This window comes from Mustela nivalis (assembly GCF_964662115.1).
Source record: "Mustela nivalis genome assembly, chromosome: 15".
NCBI classification, from domain to species: Eukaryota; Metazoa; Chordata; class Mammalia; order Carnivora; family Mustelidae; genus Mustela; species Mustela nivalis.
Window position 1 is genome coordinate 32555501 of NC_139034.1, and position 19885 is coordinate 32575385.

Here is a 19885-nt window from a genome sequence, read left to right on the forward strand (position 1 = left end):
TAGAATAGAACAACTTGAGTCCACTCCCTATAATCAATTACTCCATGCTCACCCAACTATGTCATCTTATTCTCAATGTATGGTCCAAAGTGTACCTTTGGACCAAACGACCTTAATAAATGACTTGTGTGGGGGTGCCTGGGTGGCTCAGTCGGTTAGGCGTCCGACTCTTGGTTCTGGGTCAGGGCTTAATCTCAGGATCCGAAGACTGAGCCCCGCATTGGGCTCCGTGCTCAGTGTGGAGCCTGCTTCAGATTATCTCCTTCCTTCCCTCTCACTCTGGCCCTCCCGCTTATGCATGCACTCTCTCAAATAAATAAGCAAATAAGCCAGTAAGTAAATAAATAAAATGACTTGCATTAAGCTTCTCACATCTCAGTATTTTCTAAGTCAGTTGCAGGGTATGTGAATCAGCATTCTGATACTCTATAGAAGATTAGAAAGTTGTCTTAATATACCCTTGATATACAGTAAATGGAGAAAGAGGGTGGTCTACTGGATATAACACCTTCTGGAACCTCAGGGAAGAGTCAGCCTGGGGCCTGGGCCCCTGTTTCAAGCCATCCAGGAAAGTCACGGGCAAAAAGAGCCAAAGACATGTCACCAAAGGGCTGTCACCAAGACTTACAGAAACCAAACCCCAGGAAGTGAGACCGATTATTTAAAAAATCAAGGCAAGTCCAGCAAAGGAAGTAGAGTAGTGTAACCCAGCAGAGAGAGATGAGCAGTTCGCAGAGCTAAGGGAAATGAGAAAGCAGACAAACTGGGGAGATGGGAAGAAACTGGAAATGCATTAAGCTTGCCTTTGCATCCTTTCAAGACCAAGGAAAAACTCTACCCATTTAACATAGCATCCAGAAGAGATATGTATTGAAATGTAAATCCACACCCTCAAAGAAAAGAAGTCAACCAAATTTACCAAAAAAGTCAAGGAATGTGAGCAGAGTTGAGTAATTTATACACTAGCCAGCAAGGGGCGCCCCAACATTGTTTAAACAAAGCTAATGTTTTCTTTGGAGGTTTTATTTCCCTTTGCCTTTTTTCTAGGGGGCAATCTTATCTAATACAGCATGCTTAATATTTTCAATATGTTTTTATTGGCAGATTTCTTTCTGAATACGAAACTATCAGGAAGTTAAATTAACCGTGAGCTTTGTTTAACAGCACACAATTCAAGTATCTACACCTTGTTAGAACCCTGTGTGAGATAAGATATTACAATGGTGTCTGGGTTTTAATGTCCCAGTATCCCCTTTTCATCTTAAATTCCCATGCATCTTAAAAATATAAAATGGCATACTTGAGTATTTGCTCTATGAATGTTAAGCATCACAAAGTGTTAAAACACATTTGAACTGTGTTTTTTTTTAATGAATATTTCAAATGTACCTAAAATTATTGGAAATCATGACTATAATACTACTAGTGTTCTAAATGGATTAATTACTGTGGACTATATGAGAAATTAAAGCAAACTCTTTAAGCTAATAATAAATCTACAGAGCACATAAGTGCTTGCTTATTTTGTAAGGTCTGTTATTAGAGAATCATTTTAATGGGAGCATTATGGTAGCTCCAATTCTATGGTAATACTGTTGGTTTTTTTTTCTTTTCTTTCAAATCATATTTAAATAATACATGACCAGTAATAATACGTGATAATATGTGACAATAATATGTGACCAGCCTGAACCAAAGATTTGGAAAATTGATCTATAGAAGAATTATTGATTTTTTCCCCCTTAATTTCAATTACTAAATTTTAAGAACCTCCTTACTTAATTTTGGGGGCAGGGAGTTTAACTCAAGGCTACCAGACAGTATTAAGAAGAGCAGCACTGTCTGTATCTGTTTCTCGAATCAAATGCCACCCTATTTAAGTGTAAGTAAGAAGGAGAAGAAGAGGAAGAAGAGAGCAGAGTGAGTGTGTGGAGGACTGTGTGTGTGTGTGTGTGTGTGTATGAAGAGATGAAGAAGTAGGTGATTTAAGGGTGAATTAAGATACAGGAAAAATTAGTCTTTCTTAACTTTAATAAATAACATAATTATATAATATATATTTTTATAAAATTATTATATAAATTATATTTATATTATAAATTAATATTATATAATTATATATAATTATAATAATATAATTTCTTTACATTTAATAAGTAACTTAACTAATAAATAACATGCAATGAATGGAAAAGATGATTTGCTCTTATTTGTAATTTTTTTAGCAGAAGAGACAAATCTCAAAGCAAAGCCCCTGAAAGGAATGATGAATATGTTTGTGCAGAATGTCAAATTCATCTTTGTAGGTACACGTCAAATTCCACAGATTTTTCTATTATCTCTGGTACTTCCTTTACTTTTCTCCTCATCCTCATCCCCGACCTGGGAGTGATCTGTCTATCAACGTACAGAATTCTTTATCTGTGTCTCTCTCATGGCACTCATCACTTTCTCTCCTACATATAGTATAGATCTGTTACTCTCCATTATGACTGTTTAAGAATTTATGTCTGTTTCCAATTTGTATGTCGCCTCCTGCCCCACAAAGCAGTTTGAAAAATGAAACAAGTCTTTCAAAAATTCTCTCATTCAAAAATCAGCCTATTTGGAGAGTATTTCTGCAAAGATTATCCCACCCTGATAATCTGTCACCTCAATTTTTTCTGTCATGAAAGATCTACGAAAGCTTGGTTTCTAGGTCTGAATTCATTAGACTCTGAAATAAAAGTTCTATAAAAGCAGATACCTTGTTTGTCTTTTTCAGAGTTATACCCGTAATAACAAACATCATGCCTAGCACAAGGTAGACAATAGACATTTAAGAATGTGCACAAGATACCATTTCTCTGTTTAAGAATATCATTTTAGGGGCGCCTGGGTGGCTCAGTTGGTTAAGCCACTGCTTTCGGCTCAGGTCATGATCCTGGAGTCCCAGGATCAAGTCCCGCATTGGGCTCCTAGCTCCGTGGGGAGTCTGCTTCTCCCTCTGATCTTTTCCCCTCTCATGCTCTCTCTCAAATAAATAAATAAAATCTTAAAAAAAAAAAAAAAAAGAATATCGTTTTAAAAAAGGTTCATTTATTTATTTTAGAGAGAGAGCATGGGGGGGAGAGGTGGAGGGAAAGGGAAAGAGAATCCTCAAGCAGACTCCTCGCTCTAACACAGGGCTCAATCCCAGGACCCCGAAATCATGACCTGGGCCGAAATCAAGAGTCAGCTTTTCAATGAACTGAGCCACCCAGGTGCCCCAAGAATATCTTTTAGTTAAACCAAGAAAGCCCACTGCTCTATAAGTTGCTTGAAATGCTTATTTAATTATTATGTGAAATGCACTCTTGGTATAGAATTTATCAGTCTATATTATTAAACTTTATTACTTAAATTCAACTCAGTGAGAGATTGCTTCTCCATGGATGTATAGGGTTTTGAAATTTAGCTCTCAGCTTATCCTCGGAAGTTAAGAACCAGGACTGGGAGTGATGTTTAAGATACACAAATACAAGGGCAGCAAAATAAAATGAAAAAATATTGAAAAAATATCCGGGGCTTTAGATCCTGGCTAATGTGAATTAGAAATCTGATTAACGCATTCATTTATTCCCTTCTGGTGTCCCAAAATGAATTAGATACACTCTCTCTCTGCCCTCAAAATGCTCATATTTCCTCTCTATCATTTTTGGGCAATTTATTCTAACCTAGTGACTTTCCCCTGCTTGAACATAACATAAAGACCAGTAAAAATGTAATCAATGTGTCGAGTCCATGTGACACCGAATAAATTAACACTTCTGAGTGTCGATCTAGACAGCTACTGTCTTAAAAACTCTCAGATGATTCTAATGCGAAGCTACAGCTAAGAACTGCTGAAACACCGCACACAGCCTATTTCCTTATTTTTGTATGGGGAAAATAATACTAGAAGGGCAGAATTATTGTAAAAACTTAGTAAATGTCTGTAAACTGACCCAAGATGGAGATGCCCATTCATTCATTCTCCAGTGATAATTCAACGGCCAATTTTAAACAAGTATAAATTGGCACCCATGAACTAACTGCAAATTTTGAAAAAGGGACAATGATTCAAAATAAGATAGGAACAAAAGAAAAAGGAGAAAAAAAGGAAGATAGGAACAGTTTTCACTTCAAAGTGAAGGGGAAAGGCATGAAACGGGCAGAGTAGTACTAGGGCACAAGAGCAAAAGAAAGAGATGAAATTGTTCCTAAGAACCAGTTGGCGTGAATCTGCCCCCTCCCAGTGCTAGGAGTGCCCCACGGCCCTGCACACACCCTCCCATCCTCCCCACAGATCTCAAGGGGCAGAACCCTGGGGCCTGTGGGAATTCAAACTTCCAAGGACCTCCTAGCCAGTTTGCCGTTTTTTATTTCTTTGAAGACAGAGTTTTAGAAAAAGATGGGGAATTGAAAATGAGACACGGGAATAGAATACTAAAAAGACTTTAAATAAAGGGGAATTTTAATACAAAGCAAGACAGTGTACAAGGTCTAAAAATGCCAACTTTACCTAAAGCTAAAAAAAAAAAGTATAAATGAAAGAAAAACTGCATTGCACACTGGGTTGAGTCAGGAATAAGATGCTGTTTCTTGACAAAGGTTGAGACAGGTGCAGACAATGGATACCAACAGTAGGAGGAAATGAAACTGATGTGCTTATCAGCTTGGAAATGCCAAGAATGGCCACTGAACAGGATCTCCTACTTAAGAGGAAGGAGTAAGAACGGCATAAAATCGCAGGCTGTATTTCTCTTGCAAGATTAATTTGGATGCTTGTGAATACGCACAGGGAAGCTTCATTCATTTAAAAAATGTGTTGGAAAATATATGGAAATCACAAGGCCAAGTGTAGCACAAAGAGAATGAAAACGCATGTGAAAAATCAGATCTGGGAACCTGCACCACTATTTTTCAAGGATATTTCTGCACAGAAAATTTTCTGTTGTCCACAGCACATTCTAGACAAATTGCAAATAAGGGTAACTGAGGGAAGCACATGAATATTGGAAGCAATTCCTTTATTATGATTGTGGTACGGCTTGTAGCTAACACATGAATCCCTGCAATTTGCACTTGTACAAAAAATAACAAGTAGAGAGTGTGAGATTATTTTATTTTCTGAGAGAGTTCTACAATTATTAATTTCTATGGAAATCTTAGGATTTTTAATAGAAAGTATATCAATCATATACTTTGGTTTCAGATATCACTCCTAAGGAAATACCAAATCACACATAAATCTTTCATTTTAGGCTTGATTTCCTTTAAACAACAGCAGACCCATAAATAGCCATGTTTTCTGAAAAACAGAAATGCCTCTCCCCCTCTTTTTTTTATTTTTGAGTAAAGGAACAGTTTCTCAAGAAAGTTTCCACTGAACCCTCTTCAACTTCCAGAATTTAAAATAGGGACGATGTAAGGAGGGCTTCTGTCTCATTGCTGTTGTTGTTGAAGTGCATATCCAGTTAAAAAAAATTTAGAGATCTGTGCAATGGTAAAACTCCTTTTACAACTAACCTGACAAAATATACATGTGTCCTTCTTTATAAGGAAGTTGGAAGAACTTTTTTCTATTGAATTTTGACCAGAAATCACAGCAAATGTTTTTAATATATTTTTCCTATATAACATACTTCGGTTAAAAGATAATTATGACTGGAAAATTTATTTATTTTATTTTCCTAAGAAATAAATAGGAAAACTTATTTTCCTGTTGTCTTTGCACTTTCATATCTCACTTCTCTTCCCTATTCATTTAACATTATTTTTGTCATTTTCTTTCTTAGAGTAAAATGTTTAAAATCTTAACTAACATTAGGCGACATGGAGATTCTGACCTATGTGGCATGTAGACCTAGATAACTGTATTTTGTTTTCATCTTTTAGGTTATTTAAGATATTTAATGGCACAAAATTAAGAGATACTCATAATAATCCAACGAGCTGTCTCCAATTTTTTATTGGCATATTTGGTTTTCAGGCCAATTTGAATATCATCTACATGAATGGACACTCAAAAAGGTAGAAGGTATCAAAAGTTAAAAGTGTGCAAGTAACCAAAAAAAAGGGAAGAAGGTAAGTGATTTCTCTTCACTTTTAGAAATTTCTCAATGTTGACATTATTTTTAGTGTACCACTCGGGGGTCAGCCACGGTACTCATTACCTTAAAAATCTCATACGGTTAATCATAGATAATAAAAGATCGAACTCTCAACACACTTTGGGGCAGATGCAGGACCAAGCACAGACACAACCCCCGGTTTTTATAAACAAGCAAACAAACAAACAAAAAACCCCCCAAAAACAAAAAACCCCAGTGGAAAAGGTAGAGAAAGAAATTCTTGTAAAGTCCTCCCGAAATCCAGAATTTTCAAGTTAATTAAATGCAGTTCGACAAACTGCTAGAGAACAACCCCCATGCACTTTTCTGGACTCTACTTTCCAGCTTTACTCATCGGTTCTTAGAGCAGGCATGCAGGCGAATATCATCTACCCTTAGCTGCACCGAAACAAGAGTTCAGTACATTCATTGGCTTATTAATGAGCACATCGAAGAATAGGTACAAGGCCACCTACCATTGTCACTGTCTCCTTCAGATGGAACACTGTAGCTAGAGCTGTCCCATGTTTGTGCCTGTGTAAGTTTGTTGAAGGAGATAGGAGGAAGAGTGAGGGCTGGGTCTGCAGGAGAGCAAGAGAGCCGGTCCGCGTACAGTTGGACAAGGACCAGGGAAAACCAAAGGGGCAGCAGCATTTCACAAATGGCATAAGGTTTGTATGGAAATGAAGCGAATTTCGTATTATGGGATTTCAATTCAAATGTACAATATAGGAGAAGAATGAAAGATGGCGCATGAAATAAAAAGAATGATAAAAACCGAGTGTTAGTACTTATCAATCATATACTTTGCATGCAGTTAATATCGTTAATCTTAACAGTTCTGCAAGCCCACAGACTCAGAGCGCTCATGTTTCATGTCAGCAGAGAGGAAGAGTGCCCACAGATAACACAGATACAAAGCGGAAGACCTACCAGACCCCTTTTTCAAAAACCTTCTAAGTAACTAACAATCATAGCAAATACGATTCACACAAAAAAATGTGGTTACGTAGACAAAGCTTAATATGTGCAAATACATCTGTTATATGGAAATGAGACTATTACAGAATCAGTGTTTACCATTTGTCAATTTTTTTCCATGTCAATGCAAAATTTCTATTTAAAGGCTACTGGCATGCTTTATTGATAGCTCTAACTAGCCAAAATTCTGCTCAACCCTGGACACAGATACCGCTTCATGCTGTCTTTGGTACTGATCAGTAGAAGAACAATTGTTCATACTAGCAGAGTATTTTGAACAAATCTCATTCACCAATAGATGTCAATCATTTTTAAGCACCTCTGAGTCAGGAATGAATATTCGAGTATGTACAGTTCTCTCTCTTTGGAGAAGAACACAGAAGAGAAAAAAAAATTTTCTTCTGAAGAAAACTATCAACCTACTTAAAAATCTAAGTTCTTATTTCAACGTGCTGATTTGAGCAGTCTGTTCTTATTTATAACACAGAAATCACATAAATCCATATACTTAACTTTAAAAGAAACATCAGTTGGCATTTAAAAGTTCCAAAGCTAATCAAATAGAATTTCTTTTTAAATCATGTTTAATTAAGATTGCTATATATTATCGTTTTTAAAAAATGTGAAAAGTACACACTGAAGTATGTTTAAATGACTAAATAAAATGAAAAAATCCCCAATATATAATGCAGTTTTATAAAATTCCAACATGCCACTCGATGTTCCTGAAGATAAATCATCATTATTTACAGCAACCAAATTCCACAAAGCTTTCAACAACTAGAACAATTTCCACAGTGGTTAGTCTGCATTATAGAAAGGTTAGAAGCTTGGAGAGGAAATCATCTTTGTTTTCTGCTATTCAAAATAAATACCCCATTTCTTTTTCACCACGATGATGAATTTGAAATGGTTCAACAGTACGAGCACAATATTGATAAGCCGAGTTTGGACTCCATAAAAGAGAGAAAAAGAAATCACTGAGACAACTTTATACCTAAACTGTAAAGAGGCACATTCAAAAGAATATTGTTCTTTGGAGATTCATTCAACTTTTGATTGCTCAATGATTAAATATATTTAAAATTCCTTAAAACTACGTGTAAGGATTAGAAGCAAGTCTGTAGCCCAGTCTGTGGTCCTGAATGCACAGAGCTACCTCTCCTGGCAGGCCGGCACTGAAGGCACAGAGGAGAGGTGCCCACCAGATCATCTCTCCCAGCACACCCCTGAGGCCCTGGGGAAATGGAAGCCTAGCCCAGATCGGACTGCATATGCTCGATGCCATAAATGAGGAGGCCAGTCAGTTGAGCCTTATTTCACACACGGTTTGGCTTTCCATGAAACACCTACTAACCTTTGCTGTACCCTAGCATTTTCTCAAATAGCTTTGCCTTATAGCCAGCCCATCCAGGATGTCAGGAAACCATTATACCAGGCTACATGTTACCCATCCATCAACTTGCTCCTCAAACAAAAAAGTTGTCTTCATGAAGGAACTACATTTGGGTTTTTTATAGGTACCTGTTTACAAACTATACCCACGTATACCTTCAAATCTTGCCAAGATGTTTTACTGAAAAATCCAAGAATATCTAAGTTCTTTACGAGATTTTTGCTGAAACGTGGTCTGTGTCCTTTCTTAGCACTTACTTAAAAGCATGAGGGTCGTGAATGTATGCAAAGATCCAAAAGTATTAAAACAAAAAAGGGCCTAAAAGAAGGTAGATCTGGCCAGAACTGTAGTGGAGAAATCAGAAGAACTGAATTTTTCTATGCATCGTCCTTCTTTTTAAAACCAACAGTTAGTTTCACACGGCTGTAATTTACATCTGTGACTATACTAACAATAAATTAAAAGAGAAATGACTAATAGAAAGGGTAATAAGAGAAATGGGGAATAGAAAAGCTCTTTTAAAGAAATGGCTTCTGACCACTCATGTGAGTTCTGAAATGATCGCCCTGTTGTCGAAGGAAATGCATGACCTTAGGAGGGTTAGAAAGCCGACAAGGGATATTCGAGAAGAATCATCCTGTGGGAGGCTGCTCTTGAGCTCAGCAGCTTACTGGGAACCACTGGTAAAAAACTCCTTGGACTATTTCTTCCCTGCTTGCAGGCCCCATGCCCTTTTCTCTTTGCTTGGACTAAAAAGGAGGGAAGATGTCTCCGACTGATAACGTGGGCGGAACGGGCGATTCACTGGAAACAAGGCTCCAAAGTCTGGCCTCCCCATGCGGTGGCAGAGCCCTGAGGCCCAGACACAGTGTCTACCAGGGTGCGTCCGCAGGGCTGCTTACGCTCACACACACACATGTCGGAGGCTAAAGAGAAACCACAGAGTGTTTACAAGCGTCAGGACGCTGAGGTCTTAATTTACCTGATCGAGGCTTCAGGCCAAACGGAGCGGTGCTGTTGGTGGTGGGAGAGATGGCAGGCGAGTTCGCTCTCATCTGCGGTATCAGAAGGAAAGGAGGCTTTTGAAAGACGAGCAACGGAAACAGAACTACACATGCTTCTCTACGTTCCAGAATTACAGGGGACCACTAGCTTTTTGACCGGCTGCTGTATGATGAAGCCCCTGACTGAAAAAAATAGGGTGACCGGGCAGAGGTTGCCTGGGGGGAGAGCCAGTCAATTTTTATTTGCCCAATAAAAAATATTCTTTAACCATGTGACACGGGCAATCCTTTTCTGCTCCGGAAGAGACGTGTGCATGTGCACATACACACAGGCACACACTCAAGTCCCCCTCACAGCGGGCCCAGCTGATGAAGAATGTCATGACACAACAGGGGAGGAACACAGGTCACACCGACCAGTTTCACCTACACGGACACCACACACTGCACCACTGATGAGTCAAAGGACATTCGAAACCTTGTCTGTTTGAGCCATTTCTCTGTTTTCTATAAAGATGCTGCCATATCTGGTTTTCAAAATATATCTTATAAAGTCAATCTTCCATTATGGATAGGGCCAGTTAAGACTATGATAGCTAAGGAGAGACACTCCCCCAGAGAATCGGCAATGCAATTAACTCATGAATCAAGACAATCTGATTATTTCTGTAAAAGATATTCCAGTTCGGCCTTCACAAACTACCTCAGCTTACAGGAATCTTCAGGAAACTTACCTCATTTGGAGAATACTCGCTCCCATTGCTCTGTAAAGTGAGATCATTTTGCACCTTCAAGGAAAAATAATGCATGGAGTATTCCATTAGACCATAAAGTTATTGAGACAGGAACAGCATCCATCTGACTTCCCTCATATCCCTGGCAGCTGGGCACTCAGTGAATATACAATGAATTAATCAATTAGTGTGTTAAGTAGTTAAGTGGATCACACTGACATATGCAGCTGTACTCACACTCAAAAAAATACATCTAAAGTATCACACAAACTAGAATAGGATCTCCCAGGGCAGAGAGCTCAGTCCAAAGTACCTATAAACATAACCTGACTTGCTAGATTCCCAAGCCACGTGAGGGCTCCCACTTCCTCATTTGAACTACAGGTTTTTGGAAATGATACAAGGCAGTATTTCCCTAATACACAGAATCTCACTGGAAGCTTTTAATTTTTTAGGACTTTATTTATTATTTTAGAGAGGAGACAGACCAAGCTTGGTGTGCTTGAGCCTGGGGAGGGGCAGAGGAGAAGGGAGAGAATCTTGAGCAGACCCCAAGCTGAGCACAGAGCCTGATGGGGGTGGGGGTCAATCTCAGGACCCTAATATCATGACCTGAGCTGAAACAGAGAGTTGGGGCCTTAACCAACTAAGCCACCCAGGCACCCCTCATCGGGAGCTTTTAATAAATATACATGCCTACACTCCAAATTACCTGAGACAATCTTATCATTCGACACCAGCTTGCTTTGGCAACCAGTGAGGAAACTCTAGGTTATTTCACTCAGATCAGCCTTCTTTATATGGTCATCACGGAACCAAATGATTACCCTAGTAAAAAAACTTGCTGATAGCTAGTATAAACATCTTCATTTATAGTACACCAAATTAGTATAAATTTAAGATGCCTGAGAAGTGCTATTTAAAAAATACTCCAAATTTTGACACATCCAAAGGAAAAACACATTTTTAGAATAAAATGGCATTAATTTCCCTACTCAGTGAAATCGCTTTGTTAGAAATACGAACAAGTACCTCCAGGTTCAATTCTCTCTATTAAGCAATTCCTTCTGCTAATTTTTTCTTGTTGTCCCCCCTACACCTTCCCCAATTTGATATTATTTATGGAGGAGGCTATAATTTGCAGTTCTTTCCTGAATGGATGCCAGTGCTACCCAAACTTAATACAGACCATCATCTCAAGTATATTAAAAGTCAGACATTGTGATGTAGAAACCATCTCGGCCCTACCTATGGTACTGGGGAGGGCCACAGTTCACACCCTTTCTCTGTGTGTCTGGCTGGCTCCCACACTGTGCTGATTCTGCCACAGCTGTGTGCTGAAACACTTCCAAATCCAAACAACCCTCCCAAATCTAGGTTTACTTCCATCTCTCTAAACCCCACCTCTTCCCCAGTCTCCCAGAGTACCTAAAATACTCAGGATCAAAGACCATCTCAAATTCTTTCAATTTTCTTAATATCCAAGTCTTCTTCTCTCCACATTTTTAAAGACATCTTAAAAGTAAGGACAACTTCATATCCTTCATAGCCCAGTTCCCGACACCCAAAACAAAACCAAACCCAGCATAAGTACTCAACAAAACTGGCTAATTGATTCAAGACTTATGCTAAAGTTATTCCTTTCTTTCTGAATGAGACAGAAGAGAAAATATAAAAATAACCAAATCATAAATGAGGACCACATTTAGATTCTGTATAATCATTAGCACTGGCCTTGCTAATCCACTACTTTCTCTTCCTCCTCCTTGTGACTTCCAGGGCCTGCTATCTGATCCCTTCTTTTTAAAATCATTGAGATGGGCCAATCATGGACAGACAAATGCCCTAGACAAGGAAGACCATGAGTAAGAATTTTCTACACCAAACAGGAGTTCTCATCCAACCAAAAGGAAAAAAAAAACCCTGACGTATATTAATACAAAACATTACAAATCAGAGATGGAGTGGAGGTATCTTTTTTCTAGAGGATCTGCATCTTAAACTGATACTCCTGAAGTCATGCACCCAGGTGGACATCTGTTTTACTAGAGTCAAAAATGGGTCTGCAGCAGGACCCTAACCAGTCCTAAAGTACCTCTTCATTGAGTGCTTGTGGGTTGCAATGGAAAAACAGAACAATGATTACACAGTGGACAAATCAAGTGACACAACGGATGGGCAATCAAATTAACATCACCAACAGGTCCACTTCCAGACACGTGTGACACCCTGAAAAGGACACAATTTCACTTGTGCAGTGTTGCAATCGAGAACACAGAATCTCAACTCAGCACGAGGAAATATGAGGGACTTTTGTCTCACAAAATAAGGGGCAAAATAAGGGGCACGCCATTCAAAAAGAGGAGAGCTATACTCTTCAAAATTTCAAGGTGGTAAAAACCAAAAAAAGGTTACAAAAATGTTCCAGAGTCGAGGCACCTGGGTGGCTCAGTGGGTTAAAGCCTCTGCCTTTGGCTCGGGTCATGATCTCAGGGTCCTGGGATTGAGCCCCGTGTTGGGCTCTCTGCTCAGCAGGGAGTCAGCTTCCCTTCCTCTCTCTGCCTGCCTCTCTGTCTACTTGTGATCTCTGTCTGTCAAATAAATAAATAAAATCATTAAAAAAAGAAAAATGTTCCAGAGTAAAGGAAACTATAGATACCTCCTAACTAGATACAATGCCTACCACTAGACTGGATCCTCCATGGGAGAAGAAAAAAAACACCGTGAAGAACATCATGAGATCAATCAAACAGTTTGGAATATGAATGGTCGATTAGATGAAAACAGCTTATCAACGCAAATTTCTGAATTTGATAACTGCAATATAGTTATGTAAAATAAAAGCTCTACTCTTAGAATACACACAGTGAAATATTTAGGGGGAAAAGGACTATGATGAATAAAACCCTCAGATGTTTCAGAAAAAGAAGTTGTGTGGAGAAAGAGAAGAAACCATACCACAAATGCAGTAAAACATTAATAATAGGTCACTCTGGGTGAAAGGATGCAATTTTTGTAATCTTTTGTAGAATCTTGCAAATTTTCCTCCTATTTTCCTAAGTTTAAAATCATTTCCAAATAAGCTTAAAATAAATTGTGGGTCAACTATAATCAATCAACAGTCAAATAGGGGTGCCGTACAGAATCACAAGAAGCCTGCTTCAAAGGAGAGCCTGAGGTAATGGGCTGGGAATGGGGGCAGCCTTCACAGAAAAGTCTTCCTGATGTTCCAGGACTGGGTAATTCAGGACTGGGCAATTCAGTGATGCCTCTACCAGCGAAGACACAATAGAGCAATTCTGGCTAAGGAGCCCACCAATAATAACAGAGTGGTGGAGTGAGAGGCATAGCTAACATCTAGGAGCCCCTGGTTGTGGGGCTGTTCCCAATTTACAGAAAATGAAGGTGAGGTGTAGAGAGGTGGCCCATAGTTAGAAGTCTTTGAGGTGGGATTAGATCTCAACATAATTCTAAGTCATGGCGCTAGACAATGAAACCATATTGGTTCTCTCTCATCTTGTTTAACACAGAGACGTAGCCAGTTAAGAGTGTGAAACTGCTTCACTACACGTCACATAAGGCATGGACATAAGGTGAGGACACACCTCAGGGACATAAATTGGTGTGTCCCAAATTTAGCCATCCCAAACCCACTCACTAGAGAGGGATGAATTATGGTGTCACACAAATGTCCCTCCCAAGCCACTGGCTCAAACCTATCTTTACAACTGTTTCTCTGGAACCTTCTAGCTCATCTCTAGTTTTATGCCAAAACTGCTTTCAGTAGCCACCAGAACTCCACTTAGTGTAACGCCACCCTTACTCTGCCCCCACATAATCCCACCAGGTCTCTCTGCCAAAGTTCTCCTAATTCTCCCAGGTGCTTCCCAAATCATTTGTTCTTGCCTCTCATGTCTTTTCTAGCTTATTTCCACCAGGCCACTTCCTAGGCTTCGTTCTTGGCTTTAAAATATACACTGAGCTGTCCTACATCTTTCTGAAGCAGCAGGTTCCCTAGCTATCTTAGTTGCTACTGTCTGGCTTGGCAGGACTATCTGACTCCCAGAATTGAGAGAATTTAATGGGAAGGGCAAACTCTTATCTTTAATGAAAGATGAACTAGGAGAGGCAGGAAAACTAAATAAGGTAAAAATTTAAAACACGTGAAAAAACAGACCATGAACAAAATTGAATAATAGTCTCACTAATGAATGTTCTGCCCTATGATCAATCTTTTATAGACTATGGTAGCCACTATTCTGTGGCAGAATACTGCACGGAGTTCTGGTTAATCCAAGAGCGGCCTTACCTCACACACCGGAGAGGTCTCCAGCTGTATTTGACCACTGTAGGAATAAAGAAAATGACAAAAAGTAGAATTTAAAGCATACATATGTCAATGTAGAAAGAGAAAATATATTTGGTTACAAGAAGGTCAACATACTTTAGTGCAGAATCTTGTAAGTCTAAGACTTCTGCTGATTCCATAGGATAAAAGTTTACAACATTTCTCTCTGTAATATTGGTGCTTAATCTAAAGAGAAGGGGGAAGAAGATATTAGCAAATTTATTAAACTTTTCATATGTTCTAAGATTTTAATAAATCCAGTGTTTTGGGTCATATTTAGTTTATTGTTTCAGTACATTAAAAAGTTATATTTATCATTAAATTTAGTAATCAAAGATTTATGGTAGAACTTTCATGGTATTGAAAAGACCACATGGTATTCTCCCACCCACCCTGGGCCAGATTTTATACAATTTTAATTTTCAGTCTGTTATTGGTATTGAAATCTAACTTACTTGCAATATAACAGTAATTTCTGTTAAAGTCATAATATTCCTAGATAGCAATGCTGAGTTCTATTCTAGAAATTGATGAATTTATAGAAGCATATAAAATTGCTAAGAATACTATATGTACCAAGAGCATTTTGTTTCAATGGGAAGATATCTTTGACATACATGAATACTCTCACTTCAAAAATTAAAATTCATAAGCTATTCGATATGCAATTTTATTTGTGAAATTGTCTTACAGATAGTTTCAGAATTTCTGCAATTTTGAGTTGAATTCTTTCTAAGATCTGTAAAACCAGGAATTGCTGAGTCATAAAAGTTACAAGGCTATCTTTAAAGAAGAGATGAGTCACATTATATATGCTTACTGAAAATGCTATCAAACAAATAATCAGAAATCCTGAAGAAAATAAACCAAGATAAAGGCAAAATACAGTACCAATATTCAACTAGATTTTCTAATGTTAAGGCTGTATGAAAGGTTAATCCTATAATCAACCACTTCATGCAAACAAAAAGTTTGGATTATGAAATATGAGATAAAGGAAAAACCCAATATGCATGTAAAGTTTTTATTATTAATAGTAAGTCTCAAGCAGCTAGAAATAAATGACCCCTTGAAGTGCTCTCTCTTTATAAAAACAAACACAAGACTCTTTTTAAATTACCATTATACTGGCTCACAGAAACATTATTATACATTAGAACTGTCCTATTGTGATAATTATTTCAGGATGAACAACAAAGATAAAAAGCAGCCAAAGGAGTGGATAATTTTAGGGAGGAAATGAAATCCATACAAAGTTTTATGCGTTTTAAAATGACACTCCATAAAGATGTAAATCAATTAGCTCTTGGAAGTTTACTCAGGGCTCTTTTCTCCCACAATTCAAGCACACACCCACCATTCCGACTTGCTGGACATTCTTGGCAACTCATTGCCTCAAATGTTTCCACACTGGAGAGGAATCTCGAGGTCCTCAGTTCATTCCACTTCTCATGAAGGAAGACGAAACTAAGGCCCAGAGCTGGGAACACTCCTCCAGGTCCCTAGGATTTTTACTACTGGGCGCCAGTCCCACATTCCCAAGCCACTTCTATTTCCACCAAACTAGGCTGTTCTTTTTCCCTTTGGGGTTCACGTATTAATCAATCTCAAATTTGTAAGAAAAGTGTATTGGAGGAGTGATACAAAATATAAAAGGTGGAAGTATTAAAACAGTATGAAGTTTGAAGGCCCCGATTGTGGCCTTCTCTGTGTCACATCATGTCTTCAAGGCTCGTTCCTGGACTCAAGCTCCCTCCCCATCGATACACTTGGCCTTGGGACTCTCATCCTCCTTAGAAGGCTCTGTTACTGCAGCAGAATATGAAAATGACTTTTTTTTTTTTTTTAAAGATTTTGTTTATTTGAGAAAGAAAGAGCATAAGAGAAAGAACACAAGCAGGAGGCAGGGGTAGTGGAAGAGGGAGAAGTTGGTTCCCCAATGAGCAGAGAGCCCAATGTGGGGCTCAATCCCAGGACCCTGAGATCATGACCTGAGCCAAAGGCAGAGGCTTAACCCACTGAGCCACCCAGGCATCCCTGAAAATGACTTTCAAACCTAAGTCTCGAAGCCCCAGGACTGAACACCTAGCAGCAGAATGGACATTGCCATCTTGAATTTTTTTTCAGTGCGTCCTACGCTGACCCCAACATCCTCCTCTTCAAACCTGCCTGCCCCTCCTTGTTCCCCACCTTAGGTAATGAGAAGGGGCTCAGATCTAAACACTTTGGACAGTTCCTTCCACTGTTCTCACCACCCACTTCAAATGATCACCAAAGAACTACAACACTACCTACCACTAAGTATCTCCAATTTATGAAATCTAAAGAAAAATATTTAGAAATACCTACAGAAAAAACACCCATTGTAATATATTTCCTTCCAGTTTTAACTTTTTCTAGGTTTCTGACGTGACTGAGACCCGATTCTGTCTCTATAATTGGGATCAAACCTTTGCATTTCATATACTTTTTGAAGTGAACATTATAAAATGAGCATTCTAAAATATACTGGAAACTTAAAAAAAAGTTGTATCAGCCACATTATGGTCCATTTTATTAATTAATACTTATACTTAGTTATCTCCAAACTATTGGATTATTTCTTTTTTCCCAAATATTTGCTATAAAAACACCTTCCCCTTCACAATTTTTGTTCATATCTCTTTGTCTCTCAGGATAAATTTTTAGAATCTATTCAGAATGTTCATATATTTTATAGGCTATGGCCACATACTATAGGATGTCTTCTAGAATGGTTTTGCCAATTTACCTTCCTACTAATTTAGATATTATTTTATTAATATTTTAACATAAATTATTAAAATAATTTAGATATTATTTCAAATCCTCACCATCCTAAAAGGATAAGTACTTGGATCCAACCTTCTAGATGAGGAAACGGGCATGTAGAGTAGTTCTCTCTTACCCAGACTAACGGTGTGGGAGCAGAGTTCAGAATCAGTGGCTGGCAGATCCCAAGTCTGGTCTTCTTCTCAGATAGTCTGTTTCCCCATTCTTTATAATTTCACGTAAATACACAATACACACACACTCTCTTGTCCCTGTTTCCTCTCATTGACTGCCCTGGTTTAGGATGTCAAGCTCACCTCTTTTAGGAGTACACCTCGATTAGGCATTCACTAATAAGCTAAGCTCTGAGCCAAACATTAGGGACAACTGGTAACATGAAGAGTCATATTTGGAAACCACCACTACCTCCCTCTACATATAAAATAAGGCCTGGGCTCCTCAACCCAGCATTCAAAGGCACCCCTAGCACCCCCGCTGCCCTGCTGTGGAGTCTCAGTCCTGGCTATCCATCAGAAACACTGGCAGTATTTTTGAAAAGTGCAACAGTCAGGCCCCAGCCTCACAGGTGGAGTGGGGTGTCTGGGTTTTGAATGTTCCACAAGCAGTACTGAAGCACAGAGAAGGCAGAGATTATCACTACCCAAACCATTCCAAGCTCGCTCCACTCCCTGTTGACCTCTGTGCCTTTGCCTAAACCTTTAATTCAATCCAGGATTTGCCTTCTTGAAAGGGCCAGTTATTAAAGGCCCAGATGAACTATCCCAGGCTTCACAGAGGCCAGCCCAACCATCTCCCTGTTTCCATCTGGGGCCAGGTCTTCACTTCCAGCACTTAAATCTATTCTGCTTAAAAATAACTACTCAAGGCAATCTCTACCACCATTTAAGTTCTTAGAAGGCAAGAGCTGTGTCTTATTCATCTCCTTATCCCCCAAGGTGCACACGGTAGATCTTCCCATGCTCTAAGCACCCAACTAATATCTGCAAAACCAAAATGCCTTTCAAATCAATTGCTGAAGGTTTCCAACCACACAAACTGACCCATCACTCTTGGGGTCAGCCGATGTTGGTGGTGACCCATCATTAACACTCTGGGGACGCATGAACCACCATTTTCATAAATTTGCAATATGTGGTGTGGTTTCCATGTTCAACATATTTTAAGACAACATCATCTTCTCATCTGAGTCCCTGGGACCCCTAAACAATTTACCAGGAATAAGTTTGGGATACATTTCTCTAGTGATAAAGTAGTTAGGACCTGACACCAGGTATATGGTCTTTGTGAAAAATATTTTGTCCGTGGGAATTCATAATCCTTTGCGAAGAAACCAAAAACTGTACCTACCGCATACAGTGTCTGTTCCTGACAATGGCCAATTCAATTATAAAATTATCTTGTGATCCAAATCTTCAGAAATATATTATTTAGTCAACATATATTTAGCATCTCAGAAACCAACATAACAGTACCCGATAAACCAATTCTTTCTTTTTTGGAAAATCTCCCTGATATTTCTCTAAGTTGGGAGTCAAATTTTAAGCCGTATCAAATATGCACTTTTATCGTATTTCTGTTTTCTAAGAATTATACCAAAAGCTTCCATAAGAATCTCACGAAGGTGCCTAAATTTCATTAAGGAGTAGCAAAAGGGGGAAATGATCGCAATCACTCCAGAACTGTGACTCTTCTATTTACGGATCTTGTGAGAACTCCTCTTTTTTTGGTGCTTAGACTAAGCTCAAATGGTGTGAGATAACGTACTCAATAAATTAGCACACATTATTTACACATGTAGCCTGGCCCCAGGAAAGACGCCCATACCTGTTGGGATCTTGCAGCAAATCTACTGCTTCTCTCAGTTGTTCAATCATTGCTATATTCATGTCCTGGTCTTTGGATGAATTTACTCTGCAGCATGAACCGAGAGGTAAGAACAAAAAGGATTACTGGAATGTGGCTATTGTCCAGATTCTTAAGAACAAATGTATAAAAAGCCAACTCACATATAAAAAATGATTTTGACCAGCTCAACACGATAATGAACACGTGTCAGTCCCCTGTGGAGTGGGCTGCCAGAAGGTAGCAGAGGTGGAGCTTCTGGGTGGGGGAAGCCCAGCTTTGCTACAATCCAGCAGGTCACACAAAGTCTCAACGTCATGGGCCTGTCTCTGCTCCTCTATAAAACCAAGGCAGTGGTCCCACCGGGTGGTTCTCACACTGAGCTTTCCTGAGCCCCGGGAGTTGGGGGGGATGCACAGGGTACCCAGCTGCAGCAAGTGTGCACCACTTCTGGGTTTTCCACCTCTGGAGCAACCAGTGTGCCCGATTTTGTTGCTTTCATACAATACAGGACTTTACTGGGGGATAGTTGTTCTCAGTGTGGGTTTTTTATGCAGCAAAATCATCTGTGGCACTTAAAAAAAAATGCCAAGATGGATACTGGGGCTTGGGCTTTTTATTAAGCTCTATAGACAGCGTTGAGAACAACAGATGTA

The 19885-nt window shown here is 39.0% G+C and overlaps 1 protein-coding gene across 5 annotated transcripts in view; it reads right to left on the reverse strand.

The window, feature by feature from the left end:
* The window catches only part of LRCH1 (leucine rich repeats and calponin homology domain containing 1), a 196541-nt gene that overhangs the window by 28052 nt on the left and 148604 nt on the right, over positions 1-19885 (reverse strand). For 3 of the 5 annotated variants that reach the window (XM_082700563.1, XM_082700566.1, XM_082700567.1), the window contains exons 11-16: positions 19212-19298; positions 14673-14762; positions 14538-14574; positions 10229-10282; positions 9473-9545; positions 6590-6694 (exon numbers count right to left, since the gene is read on the reverse strand). In XM_082700563.1, the coding sequence (XP_082556689.1) occupies positions 6590-6694; positions 9473-9545; positions 10229-10282; positions 14538-14574; positions 14673-14762; positions 19212-19298 (446 nt within the window). The remainder of the gene's footprint in view (positions 1-6589; positions 6695-9472; positions 9546-10228; positions 10283-14537; positions 14575-14672; positions 14763-19211; positions 19299-19885) is intronic. The other 2 variants (XM_082700565.1, XM_082700564.1) reach the window with 1 other exon arrangement.